The 21,291-nt window shown below is 43.9% G+C and overlaps 1 protein-coding gene across 7 annotated transcripts in view; it reads left to right on the forward strand.

Annotated features, from left to right (window-relative positions):
- The window catches only part of PRKAG2 (protein kinase AMP-activated non-catalytic subunit gamma 2), a 189,874-nt gene that overhangs the window by 139,769 nt on the left and 28,814 nt on the right, over nucleotides 1–21,291 (forward strand). For 6 of the 7 annotated variants that reach the window (XM_031607884.2, XM_090143168.1, XM_090143167.1 and 3 more), the window contains one exon: nucleotides 5,762–5,843. In XM_031607884.2, coding sequence (XP_031463744.1) covers nucleotides 5,762–5,843 — 82 coding nt within the window. Of the gene's footprint in view, nucleotides 1–5,761; nucleotides 5,844–16,545; nucleotides 17,159–21,291 lie in introns of those variants that run through there. The other variant, XM_090143172.1, reaches the window with a different exon arrangement.

Consider the following 21,291-nt stretch of genomic DNA (forward strand, 5'->3'; position numbering starts at 1 on the left):
TGACTACAGCATCTATTTAATATCTCAAAAGCCTTCTGAGACTAGAGCAAATCTTACTGCATTTCTTCCAGATACAGGAAGAAAAAACTTGAATCCAGCATTTTGTATGAGGCATCCCCCTCCTTACTAGTTTCTTTGGTGCTGGAACACAGATTCCTTAGAATAAATGGTAGAAACTACACTACCTGCACAGCTGCTCTGTTTACTCCAACATCTTTGACGTAAGGAGGACCCTGCATCAGAACCAGGACCAGAACTCTGCACTGAGACTGACTCTGTTCTCTCATCACACCATGGGCACTCAGACAGCCATCCTACAGTCATGCTTTCCACTGTGCAGTTAGCAGATCCACAGTGGGATCCTAACCTCAGCCCCACTGATCCCAGCCTTTTCAGTATTGTAGACTACTGGTATCAGTTATCACACTTTAGCAGAAAACAAGTGGGAGCTTAACTTACAGCAACCAGCAGATGAAACCCTTTTTTTTTCCTGATTTTTTTTTGTCTCTTTCCACTTCATAAACCAGAGTAAATTAAACCAAAAATAAGCAGTAAGTTTTCAAAATTAACTTTGCACAAACAGACTGCTACAGAATAAGCATATCTGTGACATACATTTAGAAAAAAAATCTAAATTGTTCACTGACAGCTCATCAGGAGAAGAGCTGTTTGACTACTTGAGTTGTATAGAACTGTAATTGCAAGCAGCACTAGTAATGGTGGGAAAATTACCATTTGTAGTTTACTCTTGCATTCAAAATGGGTTTGTCTTGATTTGCATTTAGATGGGAATTCCTTCTTGTTGCTCTTCAATCCATTAGGTTTTATAAGGTAAGCCATTTTTTTTCCCTTTTGAAGTACTTCGAAGGGCATTCTGTTTTACTGCTGAACCGTGAGCTGAACAGGTGGCACCCAGGCATAGATCTGTCTCAGCAGTGTTACTGCCTTCAGTGATCAGAACAGAATGATGGAGAAAGGTCAGGCAGAGCTTGGAGATGGGCAGCCTTGAATTTAACTGAAAACACCTTTTCTTACTGAACAACAGATATGTTTGTGGCAGTGCTTCAGCCCACTCCCAGCACAATCAAGTAACAGTGCTCTACTTCATATTCAGAAAGTTCTCCCAATGTCCAAGTAAAGACTTCCTTGCTAAAGGCTCAGTAGAGAATTTCTTAGTCCATAACAGTGGATCCAGATGATAGTTTATCACTTTCCTTCTTGCAAGAACGTATTACATTTTGGAACCTGTGATTGCTTTTCCCTTTGGTCCTCTTCTTTTGAGGAGGTTTTCAACTCTTTCCATGCCATTATTTCTCAACTCCTATATCACTGTTGTTGCTTTTCATGGATTCTCTACGTTTATTCTTGAGTTCAATGCCCAAAGCTGAATCCAATACTCTATCTGATGTCTAATCAACAAATGCGTAGAACAGACTTCCATGCCTTACCCATAAAATTTTAAGAGATAGTGTGATGTTTTTTCCCATGAATTTGACATTGTTGTCTGACATTTAGCTTCATTCTTTGGTCCTTTCTTTGCATGACTGTTGAAAGCCAGTCTTTTCTCATTTTATTTGTGGTTATTCTCACTTATGTTTAGCTCTGTACTTACCCATACCAACATGCATCTTACTTTTCAAAGCATTTCAAGAATTCTCTAGATTATCTAAGTTGTAAGGCTATCCATAAAGGCACAGCTTCTTTTAGTACTGGATCACATGAAAATGTGGTTATTCTTTATTCTTGCATTGAGTCACCAGCGAAAACATTGAACAATATTAGAGAGAACACAGCCTCCCATGGAATCCTCTGTTAAACCCTCCCAGTTAGATAAAGAAATGTTACTGCCTTCCTTGTGAGTATGGCTCTGACCTTTAGCAGCAGTTTCATCTGGACTCTCTGCTTTGCTTAGAAGAGTGTCATGCAAGATAGTGTCAGTAGTCTCATTAACTCACACTGCCTCTGCCTACCACAAGGCTTCTAAATCGTGATTAAAGTGACTGAGATTGACTTGGTGTTGTTCATACATGCTGGCTGTAACCAGTGATCTTCCCTTCCTCTAATAACTTAAAATCAGTGTGTTTTTTTCTCCTATCCCTTTCGGAATTGAAGTTCTAATGACTAGTTTATAGTTTCTTGGCTCCCTCCACCCAGCTTCCCTTAGAGACAGATACTCCAAGCAGAATTAACTGGAGATGTAGAGATCTATTGAGTGCAGCAACTGGAGCCCAGCACACAAATCATGTATACTGAGTTCTTGTCTAAAAGAGTCATACGAATGATGGCCTACAAAGGACTGTTTCGCCACCGGTTGCAATAGCAGCAGCCTAGGGTCATTCATTCAGTAGGAAAAGCTACTCTGTTTGTGTCCAAGCTCAGGTGAGATGAAACTGAGGCTCAAACAGCCGCTCTGATCTGATGGCTGCCACTGATCCCCATCCCAGTGGATGCATTCCTACCAAGAACTCCAAACCTCTTTTGTCACATCAGCCTTTTTGTAACTTTTTCCACTGTATAAACCTTGAGTTATTTCTTTGCCTCCATAAAGATTGCTGGCACTTCTTAATTAAGCTTCTCTATCAGTGTTATGTCACGTGCTCGCTTTTTTGGCTTAAATAATGCTCCTATAAAACCTGAAACATGGCAAAAAAAAAAAAAAAGCTTTCAGGCAATTTTGACTTTGCATATATTTTTCTTCAAAATTGATATAACGTTTATTTTCCTTAGTAATATTTAGCATACAAAGTAGATACTCACTGCAACTCAAACAGTTCAAATGGGTTACCTGGCACACTCTGATACCAAACATTCAAGTACTAATCTAGACAAATCCCTAGGATATAGTTAATAGAAACCTCCTGTGGCAGCAGAGCAGCCATAACAAACAGATACTGAAATGTTACAGCATGTAGTATCATCTTGGTGGGAATTACAGCTGCTTTGAAAGACAGATTTTCCCTACCTTTACCTGGTAATCCTTTTGTAAAACAGCAGGTAGAGTTTGTAGAGAGAGGTATTATCGAGGATTGCTGAAAATATCTGCTGGTTTGTATACTGCTGCAGCAGTTCACAGTGAACAACACTGTTCTCATCATTGATCTAAGTGAATATTAAAGCAGGCTGTTTCCAGAGGCATGGTCCTGCTGCCACTGCTGCCCTTGGCATTTCTTGTGCCAGCCCCACTGCAGGCAGAGCTGGATCAGGAACTGATCTGGATAAAGCCCAGTCTTTTCTCTTGGTCTGTTTGCTTTTCAGCTGCATCAGTTTCCTGTTCTGACTCATTGTGTTGCCTACAAGTACAAAAAGAACTAGAATGCAAAGCGATGAGCAGAATGAACACCATTAACAGCAGTTTGTTTTAGGATTGGTTCAAATAAATTGTAAAATTGAGGCAGAATAGGGGATGGAATTTCAGCCTTTATTTCTCAATTTGCTTTGCTGGTGCTTTGGTTGTTTTTGTTGTTTGTTTGTTTTGGGTTTGTTTTTTTGGTTTTTTTTTTTGAGCAATGTGAATGTAACAGCATGAAGTTTACATTACAAATCCCTGTTATATATTTAATCACCACCTTTAAATTATCTTGACTTTCTCATAAAACTCATCATCTGGATGTAGTTTCAGCCACTGTAAAGCCCTGATCTTGCATTAAGCTCTGAGGTTCCCAGTGCAGTGGGGCTCATTGTATTACATGAGCTTACCTGGCTTACTATAAACACATCCCTGTTTCACAGCACTGAAATGCAGTGTGTGTGCCTTTCAAGACTCAGTGTCACCTCCACCTACAACTAACCTTGGAATTGCATTTCCTCGTGTCTAGTGCTTCGGAGATGACAATATGGAGGAAATACCTGTTGTTTTAAGCAAGAAACAAAATCAGGACAGTTATTTCCAATCAGGCATCATTTTATTTCTCTCTTGCGTTTAGCAAAGTACATAAAAACTCAGCAGTGTCAAGCGGAATGGCATGGAATATAGTTATTTAGAGCTTTTAAAAATAGCTCCCAGAGATCATTAAAAGCTTCCAAAACACTTCCAAAATAGACTAAAGATGCTATGGATTAATAGGAATTGCCTCCAGACCTTCTGTGATAGTGGTCAGATAGGATACGTATTGAAATTCTGGATGTCTTTTAAAAGCATAACTACAAGGGCTGCTCCGAAAGTAATGCCTCCTATTTTGTGATATCGGCCTACGATCTCAGAGGTGAACGTTGGTGGGATGGCAGTAGAGATTGAACCTTTCTGCTAAACATTCCATTACGTTTTGCTGCTGTGCGACAGACGACAGCAGAGGGGCAGTCTGACAGAATGGTGTTTGATATGGGAGTGCCTGCAGAGCAAAGGGATGCCACTGAATTCCTCCATGCAGAAAAAACAATGGCAGCCATCGGCATTCACTGATGCTTGCTGAATGGTTATGGAGACCAAGCAGTGAATGTGAGCACAGTGAGGTGCTGGGTGATGCGAATACAAGCTGTGTTCTGGGTGGCCATGCAGTTTGTATGAGTGTAGCATGCAGGCTTGTGTTCATCGCTGGCAAAAAAAAGCATAGCTAAATGGTGGTGCCTATGTTAAAAAATAGTGCTTTGCAGCTGAGAATTTGCTCTACCAAACAGTGTTGTTGTGCTCTTTGTATCGGTTGAAGATGCCACGGAAATAAATAGGAGGAATTACTTTCAGAGTGACCTGAGTAGAAGCGAAAAGCTCTAGGATTGTATTTCCAAAGGGTCTCTATGGCAAAGAGCAGGATATTGCCACCTTCCCAGCCTGTGCATTGAATACCCCTAGAGAGAAGCAGACTATCGTTAAAATTCTATCTGATGAAAACCCCAAACGGTTCGGTTCGGTTTTAACGCGTGACCTTCAGCACAACAACGCTCCTCACACAGCCCCTGGCGCACTCCCGCCCTCGCACGCTGACGGCCGGGCTGGGCGCCGCCTCCTCCTCATAGCCGCAATAGAGGGCGGTGCGCGGGACGCCGGCTGCCCCCGCTCGGGGAGCGCCCGCCGGGGGAACCCCCCGCCCCCCCCCCCCGCGGCGCAGTGGTGCCGCCCGCCTGCCCGCAGGTGAGCGCGCGGGGCCGTACCACCGCCGCCCCGCGGGGGGAGCCGAGGGCTGTCCTGCTCCCCGCCCCCTCTCGCACCACCCTCACCCGGCGCAGCCGGCCGCTCGTCCGAGCCGCGGGATGGGCTGCGGGAGGCGGCTGGCCGGGCGGAGCGCTTAGATCGGCGCTGCGGCCAAACCTCCCTCTCCTCCGCTTCGCCCTCCCCGCCGCGCTCCGCAGTGGTAGTTCCCTTTCCCTCTCGCCGCTGCCCGGCGGCTCCGACTGCAGCAAAACGGAACGTACCATTCCCCCGCGGGAGGGGGAGGGGGAGGGGGGGCGCGGGGGAGACGCGGCCGAAAGACGCGGCTGGCAGCGCTGCCCCGCGGGCGGCCCCCGCTTCCCCCGCGCGTCCGACCGCCGCTCGCTGCGCCCGGGGCCGCGCCGGCGCCTCCGGGCGGCTCTGCCGGTGGGAGCCCGGCGGCCGCGGGGTTAATGGGCCGCCGAGAGGAGGGGGGTGGGGGAAGGAAGGGCGAGTCCCGGTTCCTCCCCCTGGGTGTGTGTAAGAGCGGCGCGCAGCGAGCCGGGCGTGTGCGGGAGGCCGAGGGGCAGCCGTGCCCGACTCGCTCTCGCCGCCGCCGCTCCCCGATGCCGCCGCGGGGCCGCTGAGTCGGCGCCTGGATGCTCATCACGTCCCCTTCTCCTCTCTTCCCTCCCGCAGGCGGCGGCAGCGGCTCCGGCTCCCTCTCAGCTCCCGGCCGCCTCCGAAGGGATGCTGGAGAAACTCGAGCTCGAAGATGAAGGTAAAAAAAAAAAAAAAAAAACCACAAACGCGAGCGTTGGACGGCCGGGGTGGGGGAGGAGGGAAGGGGCGAACGCTGCCGAGCGGTCCGCGGGGCCGCAGCCTTTTGTCCCCGGGGCGCCACGCGTGCGGCCGGGCCGGGGGCGGTGGGGCTGTTCCGGCACGGAGCGCTCCGTAGCGACGGGCCGCCCGCCTTCACCTGCGGCCCCGGCGCCGCTTTAGGGGGTGCAGCCTCCCCGCCGTGCCCCATCCCCGCGAAACGCTCCGCGATACCAAATATAGGCGCTGCCAGCCGTGGCCCGACTCCGTGAGGCTGCGCGCCGGCTCTTCCTGCCGCTGCTGGCTGCGGAACTCGGCCGGAGCGCTGCCCGCCTTCCCCTCCTCATTGCGTCCAGCAAAGTATCCCCAGCTTTCGTCTTTCGGCGAGCTCGGAGCCCATCTGTACGCTCAGAGCTGCGAGGCGGCCCGAACTTCATAGGAATGCGTTGTCTTCTAGCTGCTGACTGCCGTTGCGGAATGTAGGACGAATATTTAAGGAAAACTTTGAAAATAGTAGGCTGAGTCACGCTGTGGAGGTAAATAGCCGGGCTGCTATGCTAATAAGCCGCCTTGGTGGTTAGCAGCGTTGTGGAGAGGTAACACCTCGATCCTGGGCTTCTTGTGCATGGAGGAAGGAAACTCCTGGCAATTGAATTCTATGAGGGTTCAGGTTTTGTTTTTGGTTTTTTTTCCCTCTTTTTCTTTTCTTTAGGAGTCGTTGCAAAGTTGGATCCGTAACGCAATACTGAGTCCTGAGCGTGATTCAGTGTGAGCATTTGTTGCTAACCTGTAGCTCCCTTGTGGCGCTGCTCGCATACTTGCAGCTGGACCTTCCTGTTGTGCTTAGGAAGAACTCAAGTTACTGATTTTATTTTTCAATGTGTATTTTTTAACCTGGCTACCGTAAGTAGTGGCTCTTAAAAGCTGCTGACTCAATAACAGTTAAACCTTCGTAAGCCCTTCAGATGCCGGTGTGTCTGCAAAGCGTGGCAGGCAGGAAGAAATAACAGAAAAAAACTCAGTTTTGAAACACCTTTACCTCTTCAACGTTAGCATGCATTACTGTGAGGGGTCAGGGTGGGCATCTGTACGTCTCTGAGAACACTGCAGTGGGGTAACGTGAGGGAGTTTGGTGGCTGCTGCTGATTTGCTTTGGAAATTCAGTTGGCTTCCAAAGGAAGGCTTTGTCTGGGGGCACTGGAGGTGGAGGAGTGAGAGGGGTTGGGGATCTGTCAAAAGGCAGTGCCTGGTGGCACCCTGTGCCCGCTTCACATCGCGTGGGAACTTGGAAAGGTAGCTGTCAGCTGGCATCAGTGCAAACCTCATTCTGTGCCCGGAGAGGGAATGGAAGGCAAGATGTACATGGAACTGAGCGTGGAACTGGGGATGGCTCTATGTGAGGAGGCCTGGAGAAGGAGAGTCACAGCGCGTTGAGATGCAGGCGGAAATGCAGCGGCTTACTTGCAGTGCGTGTTTTATGACCTAAATTTTTGCACCAGTTGCTGTAGCTTGTGCTAATATTGGGGGTGGGGGAGTACAGTGGCATCTGATAGTGATAATTTCTTCTTGCTGGATGACAAGTAGTGCTCAGAAGTTGAGAAACAGCTTTGAAATCTTGATAAGATTTAATTAAGTGTATGCAACCACAGTCTGATCTTTTGTCCAACTCCAAGTGAACTTTCTCCAGCAATACCTACATTGAAAGGTGAACTAGAAACATGAAACTTGTTTTGCCTTTGCTTTTGAGTATTTCCTCTTTCCAGTTTCTATGTCAGTTGATTGTTATCTCGTGTATCAAATTATGCTCCAGCTCTCTTGAAACATAGAGGTTAATTAAAAAAAAAAAAAAGAAAAGCTGCAAAGTGAGGCTCAATCTGTTCACTGAATGCCATCCAGTATGCTGGGAATGGATTTCTGCTTGTCATTCTCCTCGGAGGTTACACAAATGAGGATGTGAAAGCACAGAAGGCATTCATTTAATTTAGATTCTAATTAAGAGAGTTACATTGGAAAAAGCGATACAGGGAAGATTTATAGCATAAGTGGCAATGTAAGGAAATATGTCGAGTCCAGCATGATGAGATGGCTTCTAAATAAAAGGGGATTTTTTTCTTTCCTCCACGTTTCATACCTAATTAATGTGGGCAGTGCTACACATGATGCTTTTGTCCCTGAAATCAGTGCTGACCGTTGTCTTTTTCTTTGTGTGTAAAGCACGTTTGGTTATGTATGTGACAGGGCTCCATGGGATCGCTGTGACTTACTGGCTGATCACTACCTTGCTTATTATTATTATTGGCTAAATAATAATACTGCTCTTATGGTATGTACAAGAGTAAATTCTCATCTCTGAGATGGTGGTTAACAGAGCAGCTGCACTACAGCTGAGATGGGACAGGTGCTGAGGAGAAGGACTAGATAGGCTTGTGGATATTTGACTTATTTGGAACTCCATAAAGAGCTTTTTCCCCAAAATAACCAGAGTAGAAAAACTTAAAAACTTGTGTAAGAAGCCCAGAGTACCTTTGAACTGGAAGATTTTTCTGTTCAAACAGAAAACTTTATTAATACATGAGATGCTCTGAACTCATTCTGCTCAGTGTTCCTTGGATGGGGGTGACCTACCTACATCTTCTCAAGAGGTACTGAAGTTATCTGTGGGAGGCAGTGGAGTTTCTTGTATTCTGGAATAGGTTTAGTGCTGTGAGACCTTTCGTGAGTCTGTTATCCATGCTGTGGGTTTGCTTGTTCTGGGCCAGTGCTTAGTTGCTAAAATAAGCAACTCTTGGTGTTCAAAGGGAACCTCCTGTTTTGCAGTTCACATTCATTGCCTCCTGTCCTGGCACCAAGCTTAGCTCCATCTTCTTCAGATCTCTTTCAGGTTCTGCTGAGCCTCTTTGTCTCTGGGCTGAGCAGTCCTTGCTCTCTTTGGCTCTCCAGTCCCTTCATCACCTCCGTGGCCCTTCTTCTGACTCTCCAGTATGTCCACATCTCTTGTATTTGAGGGACCCAGAACTGGATGCCTCACTCCATGTGTGTCCTTACCAGCCCTGAGTAGAGAGAAGGATACAACTCCTTGTGCTGCTGCTGTTACTTTGCCTAATGCAGCCCAGGATGATGTTGGCTTTCCTGGTGGCAAGGGCACATGGCTGGCTTGTGTTCAGCTGATTTCTGCCAGAACCTCAGGCCCTTTGCTGTCCAGCAGCTTTCCAGCTGGGTATCTCCCAGCTTGTCCTTATACCTGGGGTTGTTTCTCCCTAGGTTCAACACTTTGCACATCTCCACGTTCTCGTTTTTCTTCTCTAGCAGCTACTGATAAAGCAGCACTTAGCAGATGCCAGAAAAAAATGCATGCAGTTAACTCAGGGAGTCTTTGCAAAGGCAGAAGTTAATTGCGTGGTTCTCTTGTACGTGTGCTCAATTCCTAGTCTGGAAAAAAGAACTCTGCAAACTGCAGGCAGCAGTCATAGCTTCAGCATCATGGAACTGTGTGCTCATTCTTGAATGCTGTGCTTCCTTACACGAAGTAGTACTTAGTTATTTGATGAACAGTTTGTGTTAGAGTGGAATTGCTCGTGGTGATGCCCTGGTCTTCCTCTCACTGTCTTCATCTCTCCTGTCATATGCTTGTTAATTGGCTATCTCTTGAAATAAACTTTCACCAGTAATTGCATCCCCTCTCAACTAATTGTTGTGTCTGAAGTCATTCCTTCTCCACTCTGCAGATTTTCTGGGAAGTGGCTTCTTGCTGAGCATTTCCTATCTGCCAGCCTCCCACTGGCAAATGAGTATCTGAACCAAGGTATGACAGTATGTCACTGTGTGCCAAAAATAGTTGCAAGAAGTTGGTAAGAAAATGCACGTTAACGTGCATGCTAGATTTTAAGAATCAGAATCTGGTTAGCAAATCAGTTTAGGAAATGCTAAGGATAACTAAACTACAGCTTTATGGTATTTAGTATTACTATTTAGTATTACTAACAAAGTACCAGAGATGCAGTGTTCTTTTGCAGCTGTGATTTGCTTTTAATAAATGCAAATCATGTGGTTGTTAGAACAGTGGGTGGGCATAACAAGAAATTATTATGTGGAGAGGATAATTGGGATTAATGGACTCTATATGGTCCTAAATGAGAATCATTTTCTATTTCTTCTTTAGAGTCCATTTGTGTTATAATATTTAAGGCATAACAGCAAGTGAGAAGGGAGAAAAAATGTGTTATTTGGTGCCTTTTTTCCTCTGGATACCTGATTTGATGTAATACTGAATACTTGCATCTGTTCCTACCAAATTTACTCAGCTTTTATTTTTTGTCACTTTGCAGCAAAGAATATCGAGAGGATTTTGAGCTTTCCTGTGACAAAACTGTCAAGAGGGGTTAAAGAATGAACTTTTGAATATTCCAGATAAGTTAGCTTCAGTAGTTCATGCAGGAAGTTACGATCAAGTGCTATGCTGTCCTGGGCAACCTCGTGTCCTTTGTCTGCCACTTTGCTATGTAGTCACATCGTGGAAGTATTCCCAAAGAAATATTCATCTTCAGAGTTCAAGGATGGAAATTCTACTTTTTATTTTTACCTATAATTTTATGCATGAAGCCTCACTTGGAGAAGCATAAAATAAACTTTTGGAAGTTTGTCATCTTAGACGAGGATCTTTCACCTTTGCAAGTACTGTATATGGCTCTTTCTATCAGCCCAGTGCTTGCCAGCTCCATCTAGACCGAATTCTTTCTGTTCCTACAAAAGAGGCAGCTCTGATTGTACTGCTTAGTTTCACAATGAGAAAACCTCACTTGGAGTTGAGTAGGAAATAACCAACTCATAGCAGCATGTGAAGTCCTAACCAGTCTTTGTCAGGAAACAAACATGTCAAGTGTTATTACCTTTGCAAAAGATGTTTGAGTAGAGCAGAAGATGCAGCCTTGTTATACAGGAGATGCTTTAAAAACCTCTGCTTTTGGCCTTGAGAGTAGAGGAGAAAAAGCTTGCATAAAAATTAAGCTTGCCAAAACACTTTTTTTTTTTTCTTTCCCCTAATCCATTCCTGGAAACGGTGGAACTGTTCTGTCTGGGACTTCCTAGAAACAGTGGTAGGAAAAAGGCCTGTTGTGGCAGCAGTGAGTCCTTATAATTATTTAGCCAAGATGCAAGCAACTGAGAACAGAACTTTACAGGAAGTGCTGGAGCTTATTTGTCTTGGTATTATTGCACCTGCACGATGTGCAGGCATAGTCTTCCTAGGGAAAGCCATGATTAGCTGCCAGCAGGTTAGTAAACCACTGCTAGATGTGAGGTCCAAGACTTTGAACAGTATAATCTCCACTTCCTTCCAGGTGCCCTGAGAACACCCTAGCATGTTGATTTGCAGATGCTGAGTTGGCAGTTGGCTGCTTCAGTAAGTAATGGTAGAAATAGCAGATATAACAGTATCAGTGTTGCCTTAGAGATGACTACATGATGGTGTCTCTTGCTTGCGTCTGCTTTGGCGTGCAGCAGTGTGGTGGAGCAGGGTGACTGTTGCCTTTTCCTTGATAAACATCCCAGGTGGTGGTCTGAAATACCTGAATCTGTGGTGCCTGTGAAGGGATGACAGTATGGGTGAAATCATGTTGTTGTGTTGGTAGTCCAGTAACCTCAGCTGCTAAATTTGATTTTCGTGGTCAAGTCGGTGCTCTTGGAAAATTTAGTGCCTTTGGGAAAGGCTGGGTATTGGATGAATGGGACTCGATTTGAACTGAAATAATGCCAGTGTAGTAAGAGGAACAGTGGAATATCTGCATGAGTTGGCTCGATGTAATTATTGCTAAATAATCCTGAGATGCTTCTGCTTCCTAATCACCTGCAACAGATATGACTGCCATTTAAGATAGGATTCTCCGTAAAGCACGCTGTGTTTTGGATAACTTGAGGCCAGATGTTTACAAGTATTTGTTTGTGGGGCCTGACTTCAAGTGAGGTCGCTCAAAGCAGCCGAAGTTCTGTTAGGAACTTGCTGCAAGTTATCTACAGTTACTTTACTAATCTGAATGCTTCCAGAACTTAGCAGGGTGTTGGGAAGCAGGCAAGTCCAGAATATGTCAAGAAATGCACTGTTTCCAGAGGAAATACAGCACTTGGGGTACTGTTTTTCTTAGCAGTTCTTGCTCCTTGAAACAAAGCATGCCTCTCTGTACTGAGGCTGTTTGGCTACAGATGCATGCAGTGGGCTCTACTGGGGCCCTGCTTGGAGTATAAAAGACTGACACAGGAAGGGCAGGGAGTTTAGGAGAAAATCTGCCCGTGGAGGAGTTACACCGTGTCTGATATTCATGTATCATCCAATCAATGGAATACAAACATAACTATGTTAGGGCAGAGCTGAATTTGACATTTGGCATCTAGTCTTGTTTGGCATCAAGACAGAGCTTTGGGAAGCCTAAATAACTCAATCCTTGAAGGAGTCGCTCATGTCTGACTGTGTTTCTGACTGTGATGTGGTTATTCTCGTGGTAGTTCTGACTGCTATTCAGATAAGCCTGACTTGTTTTTTAGGTGCTGAACTTGACGTGGATTTTGCTGTTTAATGTAAAGCAATTTGGTGAAGAATTCTACTGATAGCTAGACTTCTGTGAATTCTGACTATAGCAGAGATCAGATGGCAATCCTCAGTTTTGCCTTAAAGCAGCTTTCAGACACTTATTACAGTTTTTTCAGAGGCATGTTTGCTTTTATTTGTTTTTAGACAAGATTACTGTGCTTTTCTCTGTGTTTAGTTCAGATATTGGATATATTTAATGATAATAAACAACCAATTAAACAAAAAGCTTTGCATTGTATGGCCGTCATTTGAGTTCAGATCAGTTTGGGGTCTGTTTGCAGTAATATGTGATGAAGAGAACAATCAGTACAACTTCTGAACCAGGTTCCAGAAAGCTTCCTTAAGTGTGCCATATTGGTGTGTGTTGGATCTTCAGTTCTCTGCATAGCTCCAATCTGTACATACTGCTAGGTAAGTCTTTGAAGTGGTGTGTTGAAGCCAAAAGACTTCATAATCTATTGAAGTGTGCATACAGATTGTTAAATCAGAAGATATAGCAATAATGGCTATTTAGAAAAGGTTGTCATGCAGAGGGAGGGAATGAGAAGAAATGTGTAAGGAGAAACTACAGAGAAATGAGAATATTAATTCTGAATGATTCAAAGCTTCAAGCTAGGGCCTTGTCAGTAGTCATTCTAGATTTGGGACCAGCAGTCAAAAAGCTAAGTTGGGAAATACCTGAAGTGCTTCCTTATGACACATTCTATTGGACCTGACAAAGCTGTTTCTATAGCAGATAATGGCCTGAAGTCCTTAGGCTTGCACATGGAAGTTTTTTTCTTCCTTTAAAGCATTTTATGCTTTCAGTTTACATTGTTAGTTTTTAGTGAAAGGTCTCCTGCAGATTAGATTCTTGCTGTATTCAATAAGAATATATAGTTGTCTCTTGGGTGGTGGATGCATTTTAAAGGTCTTTGTCTTGTGGACAATGCTTTGGTTAAGCTGTGCCCTTTAACTCTTAACAGTAAATGTGTATCTCTGTTCTGAAGTGCCTGCAGACTGTGTGTAGTAGGATTAGTGCTTGCTTTAAAGAAACTGCCATGAAGTCAAGGTGTTTTTTTTTACCAGTCCTCCTGTATAGATAGCATTTCTCAGGATACAGGCTGCTTTATTCCTTCATCTATCACATGCCTTGAATCTTGCTTGAATTCTGCTCTCCAGCGTACAGTTCCTGATGTTAATATTCAGAGGCTTAATACCATCTTTGGTTTCTTGGGTTGTGGCTGGCATCTCTCAATCTCAGACTGAGTGTTCGCATTCCAAACTGGCAGTGCCTTAAATTAGATCCTTGTTTGGGATGCTTAGGGAAGGACCATACTACCTGTTGTCAAGGGAAGAACTTAATTATTAGGCTGTAGGCTGATGTTGCTGCCTCTGTTCACAAAAGCACAGTCATTTGGCTGTAGTTGAAGTACAAACCCTTAGCTTTGGCCTGACCTTGGTCTAAGTGACAGTGGACTATTCCAGAGGTGCACAGTTAAACTTCAGGTGGCTCACAAACAATGCAGCTTTTGCTTGTAAGCAAGTAAGTTTCTCTGCCTGCCTGGACAAGAAGCTTCGGAGTTGTTATGATTAGCTCTGGAATGTGAAGTTTCTTAAGCTGCTTGTTGCTTTCTGTCTGCCTCAGATCTCGCATTATTTGCATATGCAGCCTGCCAGCAGAGAGCAGAGGGATAAATGAAGTGCTGACTTCCCAGGCTGCTCACTAGGACATCCTTTACTCCAAAGCTTAGAAAGAGAACTCAGTGCAGGATTGTGAAGTGTGTGATAACAGCAAGGTAGGCTGAAACCAAGCTCTGAATCTTGCTTTTTTTCCAGGCACTTATTTGCAGTACTTTTCTCTTAAATGTCTTAGCTATTACTAGGTTTGGAGAAGCAGAGACATTTAAGCCTCTGAACCAGAAAAGTGAAGCTGTCTTAAGGACTGATAGCACTTCTGTTCTGTACTAAGGCAGCTGCTGATGTTTGTCTCATTCTATGTTTAGGATCTTAGGAGGAGGAGACTATACAAAATCCCAGGGTTGCTTTGTTCTATTTAACCAGCTTCTGGAGTGAGTTAATGGTTCTGTGACAGCTGCAGTGAGTTTCTGTTTGTTTTTGTTTGGTTTGTTCTGGTTAAGCACACGGTGCCTTTTCCCTGCTTGCAGTTTCATATATGAATAGCAGTAGGATAGTTCTTTCTGAGTGGATCTGTTATTTGGTCACTTACTTGATTTGTGCTCATCTGACCAAGCACTTTTTTTTTTTTTCAGTTCTGGTATTCTTTGAAAGACACCACTAACTCTAAGCCATTTGTGAATTCATTCGGAAGATAAATTTTAAATTCTGGTCACCATTTCTAAATCTTCTTGCAAATTCCTGGAAGCATCTTCTGGTTCTGTTTCTGAGATTGCTGATTAGAACCTTGAATTAAAGGAAACCTTGATTCTCTGAGTCTTTTTGCAATGTTTTCCCTGTGAAGCATCAAACGACTGCCAAAAGCCCTTTGTTACTAACTTAGAGACTAAAGCAGTATGGCAACTAGCTCTGTAGCTGGGGTTTCTCCTGTCTACATGTGTGATAACCTTGTCTCTGCATTGAGCAGCCCCTTGTGACAAGGGGAAACAGCATCTGAATTACCTTAGTGATCTGGAGGATGTAGTAGGTGCACAAACTAGAATTGGGAATGGTTTTAAACTGAGACAGGGGAGGTTTAGGTTAGATACTAGGAGGCATTCAAGGCCAGGCTGGATGTGGCTCTGGGCAGCCTGGTCTGGTGGTTGGTGACCCTGCACATAGTAAGGGAGTTGAAACTAGATGATCATCGTGGTCCTTTTCAACCCAGGCCATTCTGTTATTTAAAAGGCAGGCTTATGTGCCAAAAGGAGTAGATACAAGAAGTCCTAATTCTTTTTCAAATGCCTTAAGAGAAGTCTTTATTTCAAGATGTGGAAAACTTACTATTCTACATGTAGTTCTTAACCTGTCCATGTACCTATTCTTTTCCTCTCGTCTCATGTATTTCCAGAACCTCCATTTGTTGGATGACCCGTGTTAAGAGGGCACAGTTTAGGCTTTCTAATAGTACCTGTGCGTGCTCCTGCTTTCTCAAATCCTCCTCCTGTCAGAAGTTCTGTATTCTCATTGTAATGAAGAATTCATCTTGAATCGCTGAGACTGCTGATACTGATCTGTAGATGCACTTCCTATCGCATTGCATCTGAGTGTCTTACATCTGTGAACTTAATGTGATCTTTCCTCAGCTGCCAGCTCATGCATTCTTTTACACCAGGATGGGAAGCATCCAATCTGCAGCTTGTGTGTCATGTAGCCTGTGTCTGCATGAATAATGCTGCTCTGGAAGTTTGCTGTGTGGTCTGCCAGGAGATCTTCAATTTCTCTGCAGCTTTCAAAAAGAAAAGACTACTTGTTTCTTTCTTTGCATCCTCTTCTTCTGTTTCCTTGTTTGAAATCCTTCTGGCTTGTCGTGGAACAATCCATTGCTTTCTGTATAGCAGACTAAATCACTTCTCCTATGATCACAGCTGGTCCTTTGCTTGCATGCTCTGTTAGCAGCAAAGCTGTTCCAAGCCGGTTCTAAAAATGTAATGATTTATCTCCTGCCACTTACAATAGGCATCTTTGTAACCATCTCTTTCCACCTTTTCCATTCTTTGTTACCACTAGGTTTTAACACCCACGTCCTCAGTCAGATGATCTTTTTGGCAGTGTTTGGTTGTTGTGGATTTTGTTTTTGTTTTATTCTGAGAACAGCTTCCTCATGAACGAACGTAAATCAAATGATACAGTCAAACACCACTTCTTGTTCTGTGCTCGTCATTCTTATGCTAAGTCAGTATTCTTTTCCTGCTGAGTCTGACACTGATTCTGCTTCTGGTGTCTTGTTTCTTGTCTGCTGTTTTCAGGGCGCCTGGCTCTGGAGCAGTCAGCTCAGCAGACTGAAGCCATGCCCTCTTACTGCTTTGTACTGTTACAAAATCCATTTGTTGTACACAAACAACTCTCCAGTTGCTGTTTTCACTGTGAGACCTCTAGTTCTTACCTATAGTTCTTATACAGATTACTGTAAACTTCTGTTAACCAAGTATTTAATTACCTTAGCTGGTTAAGGAATAGGAGGGTGACTTTGTTAACACCTTTTAGTAAAGCTTATCAGCTTAATTGTATCGATAAACTTCATCTAATGGTGAGGAGCAGGGCTGCTCCAGGGAGTGTTCCTCCAGCTGCTGTGATGTGGTTGAAAGATGAGAGGAAACAGTTTGCATGGGATGCGATGCCCTCCTTTCAGATGCTCCTGAAATCACTTGTTAAACTTGGTGTGACTGGATACCAGTGCAGAATTAAGGAGTGCAATATATCTGTAATGTAGGTGTTGGTTTTGTTTTAAGATGTTATGTTGTATTGTTGAAGGTGGAAGACACGTGTGGTCTAGGATCTCATTGTTGGGCAAATCAGACGTGATGGACCACAGGAAAAGGCTCTCTGTGGTTTGCAGTAAACACCTCTGAGAAACTTCCTGTAGGATTCTATGACAGCATTTGGAGGCTTTTCAGTACGTGTTGACCATATGTGCTACTGAACGTCCCTGTTCTCCATCTGCAGGCATTTCTTCTCCAAGGCATTCCAAAGAGAAGAATTCTGAGGGGGAAGCTGCAGTAGGAAAGTGTGTGGTGATAAAGGTGTGAGTAGAACTGAAGGTATCTATACAGAAGACCTGAAGAATGGCTTCAGGAATGCTGTGGAAGTTTCCCTTTCATATATGGGTATTCAGGTGCTAGCTCTACATTCTCCCTCTAAATAGAGGGTTAAACTTAATACCAGGTTCACTGCAATCTCTGAGTCAGTGTTGCTCAATAGTTTATCCACGTTTTTCTGAATAACAGCTAACCTTTTTAAAAAAAAAAACAAACAAAAACCATGTCTGATGTTGTAGTGGAGTGGAAGAGAAGAAGGGAGTGAAAATAACTTGCACTGAAGTACCCATGGTAGGGGAGTGTGTTGGGAAAGATACATGGATGGATCTTTTATGCTTTAAAGGGTCTTTATCTGTAAGAATAATTAAAATGATGAGACAGAGATGCTTGAACTTAAAAGAAGCTTTATGGCAGGGCTCAATCAGTTGACCTCAGGTGCTTTAATTTTCCAAAAGTCTGTTTCCTTTCAGGTGGCTTCTACTTCTGCTCTGCTTATCAGGAGTTGCAGAAGGGAGGGCTGGGGATTTGGGCTCTTCTGCCTTTGCCTGTGACTTCTGGGGAAGGAGTGCACATGGAGAAAGTCCACCTGAAGATTTATGAGAAAGTTATCTTGCAAGAAATAGGCTTTCATGAAGGAACACAAGATGGAAATGCACAATCAGTCATAGTGCACTCTTTTCCCAGTCCCTGCTCTAGTTTGAGATGGCTCCTGCTGGGAATATCTGTGAGCAAGTAACATTCAGATAATGAACTGTAGGAAGCTGCTGTTTGGCTGGAGGCAGCATCCTGACTCGTGCTATAAACGTAAGCTGAGTTCCAACAGATGTATTTCCCCAAGGCTTCCCTCCAACTGCCTTTGCAATGCCAGGGTAACTGTAATTGTCTGGTGCCATTCCATCTTCACACTTAATGCAGGAGTTGTTACAGAATCAGCATGAGAGGCATGCATCAACCATCTGACCAAGGGGGAAGGAAGAAAATTGAAAGGGACGGCAAAGACAGTCTGTGCTTGGCACTGCTACAATTTAGTTCAGCTTCCAAGGAGAAGCACTTAAGATCTTGTTCTCAAAATTACTGTAGCATGTAGTCCTGTGGTGTGATACAACTTGGGGCATCCATTACTGTAAGGATGCTTCTGCAAATGAGGCTCCTTATGCAAATCTAATTCTGGATACCTCAGTCACATCAGGCAGGAGCAGAGATTCTGTATTGCCTCTTGTATATGTAGTATGCATCACTGTGCCATCTGCATCTGAGTATATCACTGATTTGTGGTGAAAGGAAAGAATAGCCAGCGAATGCACAGAGTGCTGCTTGTTGGTCTTCTATGCAGAGAAGATGTGAGGTTTTAAATCTAAGTAGGAAAGCAGTTGCTCTTGTCTGTCTGAAGGGAGTACTGCTCTGCAGATACTGGGTAAGGTTGCAGTAGCTTAAAAGCTGCAAAGAATGGGCATTTAACAAAAAACAAATTAAGCCAGACCTAGAAGATAAGCAGGTAATAGATTAGAAATATCTTAATGGAGATTAGGGTACCTGTATTTGATTGTTTGCATTTGCAGCGTGATGGTGGTTGTATATAAACAAACTGTAGGTCTGTCCTCTTGAAGGTTAGAGGAAATGTAAGAAGGCTGTGCCCTGTCTGCCTGTGCTGTGCAGGAAGGGTGGGTGTGTAAGTGTGCTCACAAGGTGTACCAGGTCTTCAGTTTGAGACCTTCTCTCCTTTGAGCAGCTGCATAGGCTGATAACTCACATCCAGTATGTGTACAAAGACATTGACCTAAGGCAACTGTAAGTAATCCCAGCTAGCTGAAGTGTTTGTAAGGTCTTGGAATATACTTTCCAGTAGACACTTGATGGATCAATTTAGAACATATGAGGTAGATCTGTTCTGCTTATGTTCTGTGTGTTGGTAGCTAATACAGCAGGGCATTATACTCTACTATAGCATAGGGATCTTCGGTAGAAGTAAACCTCAGTTCTAGCTGGACAGTTGGATCCTTGTTGAGATTCTGGTTCCCTAGCTATTTCTGAGTCTTAAACACAACACTCGCACGTAGCTGCTGTGTGTTTGAAGACTTCTGACTAACCTTCCCTCCTCGGTGAGGGAACTGATTTCTTTGTGATGCCTGAAGTGATTTGCCTAATTCAGATGTCTGAACTGGAAGGCAAAACAGGGGAAGGCAGGGTGTGTGGCATCGGGCAGGTGCTGCTAAGTGGGTGATGGTGATTTGAGGTCTGGTTGACAGCATGTATTTGGAGAGTAGGAGTGTGTGTTATGTGAGAGGAGGTTTTATAGGCAGATCCTTACCGTGCTGCTCCATGCAGCGTTCTTAATGTTGCTGCCATTAGCAGCCTCAACTGTTTGAGCCTGGCAGTGTGTGTCACTACAAATCTAAGTGCAATTACTGCACTTGCTATAGGAATATATTACATTTGCATAACCGTTGGTTTAATTGTGTTGAGCAAAGATATACTCTGCTTAAGATTTTCTTCAGCTAAAAATAGTTGATCATTTTGCAGTTCATCAATTTTCTGATGTCTTCCTATGCTTCTTACTACCTGTACTGTGCTTATTTGTATAGAAAATAACATTCTTAAGACAACAGGATCAGTAGGAAGTCCAGCTTCAGGATGAGAACAGAATTTCCCTGGGCACCTGTGCCTATGGCCATTTCTGGGTATGCAGTAAAAGTTGTGTAGAGCCTCTGTTTCAGTCAGCATGGGAAAGGAACTTGGTCTCTGGTGGGTTTCACAACTGCTGGACTACAGCCTTGCTTGCCACAGCAGTTAGAAGGTATGTAATGAAAGAAGCAGGAGACTAGAAGTGGCAGAAGAGAGTTTGCTGCTCTGTAGGACTGACTGTTGCAGCTCTTGTGGTGCAATGGAAAGACATGGTAGTGCACTGTCCCTCTAATGGTTACTGATCATGTTAGCACCCAGTCTTACTTGCTTACCACTCCAAGCCTGGTTCTCATTGTGTACAAACCTGAAAGTAAATAAGGACTGTAAGAATTGCATTTGTGACTGTAGAGCAAACGTTGCTGAACTCAGCCTTGTTCAACATTGTTTGTTGAACCCAACAAATGAGTTTCTTCTGCTTCCTCACAGTTAAATTCTTCTGTATTCCTCTGGAAGTGCTTTTTCATACTGCTTGGGTTTCAGTTGAGAATGAACTCTTTCCCCCCATCCCTGCCAAGAGTAGTGGAAACTGGAGATGAAGAGCTTGGTTAGTATGTAGAAGAGACCATCTGTGTGCTAGAGCAGCTGTTTAAGGGGGTGGTTCAGCTTTGATTCTATAGAATTGGACTCAAAAAACTGTGCTGAGCTACTCTGGCAGTATTTTCTCCAACAGTAGATAATTATGTTTGAGCAAATAAATCAAACAAGGAGTTTTGAGGCTGATTGCTTCCTAATGCGAAGTTCCTTGAAGCTATTTCCAGTTTGTGGGGTTTTTTCACTCTGAAAAAGTGTAACGTATGCCCAAGTTCTTCCTGCACATTGTTACAGAGTTCAAAGGCTATCTGGTAGAGATGTTAACTTTGAGTTCTGGGTACCTGCTGTGAATAACAGAGGGCTGAATTGTTTTGAGAGCATAATTAATAATAATAAAGTTAACAACATACTGCAGCAAGTGTAGTGATTGCATGTGTATACATCTAAATTCAGACACAGGCAAAGCAGATTTAAGTTTCTATAGGCTAGATGCTGGCTCCTGGCTACAGGCATACACATTTAACAGGGGAAGAAACCAACCAGACTAATATTCCAGCCCAAATGGATCCTGATGTCATGAATGACAGCGTGATGTTTGTGATGTGGTTTGTAAGGTAGTTTGGGTAGAGTGATGTGATTGTGTAACCTGCCTGCTGCCTCTTGAGGAAATAGAGGGCTCCAAAAAGTAGACTGGACAGAAATGAAGTCAGAGTCTTTCTAATATAAGGAACTTGAATTAGTTAAGCCTGACACTACTTAAATTTCAAACTGGCTTTGTCATAATTGCAATTTGTACTTAGTATGTAATTGCAATATGTACTTTGTATGTAATTGCAATTCAAGTATTTAGTATGCCTATTCAATATTTATTAAAAACCAAATGCTGGAATTGTAACTGCTCCATACTGAAATCCCTTCTCAGC

Source organism: Phasianus colchicus, chromosome 6 (assembly GCF_987193195.1).
Source record: "Phasianus colchicus chromosome 6, bPhaCol1.hap1.1, whole genome shotgun sequence".
NCBI lineage: Eukaryota > Metazoa > Chordata > Aves > Galliformes > Phasianidae > Phasianus > Phasianus colchicus.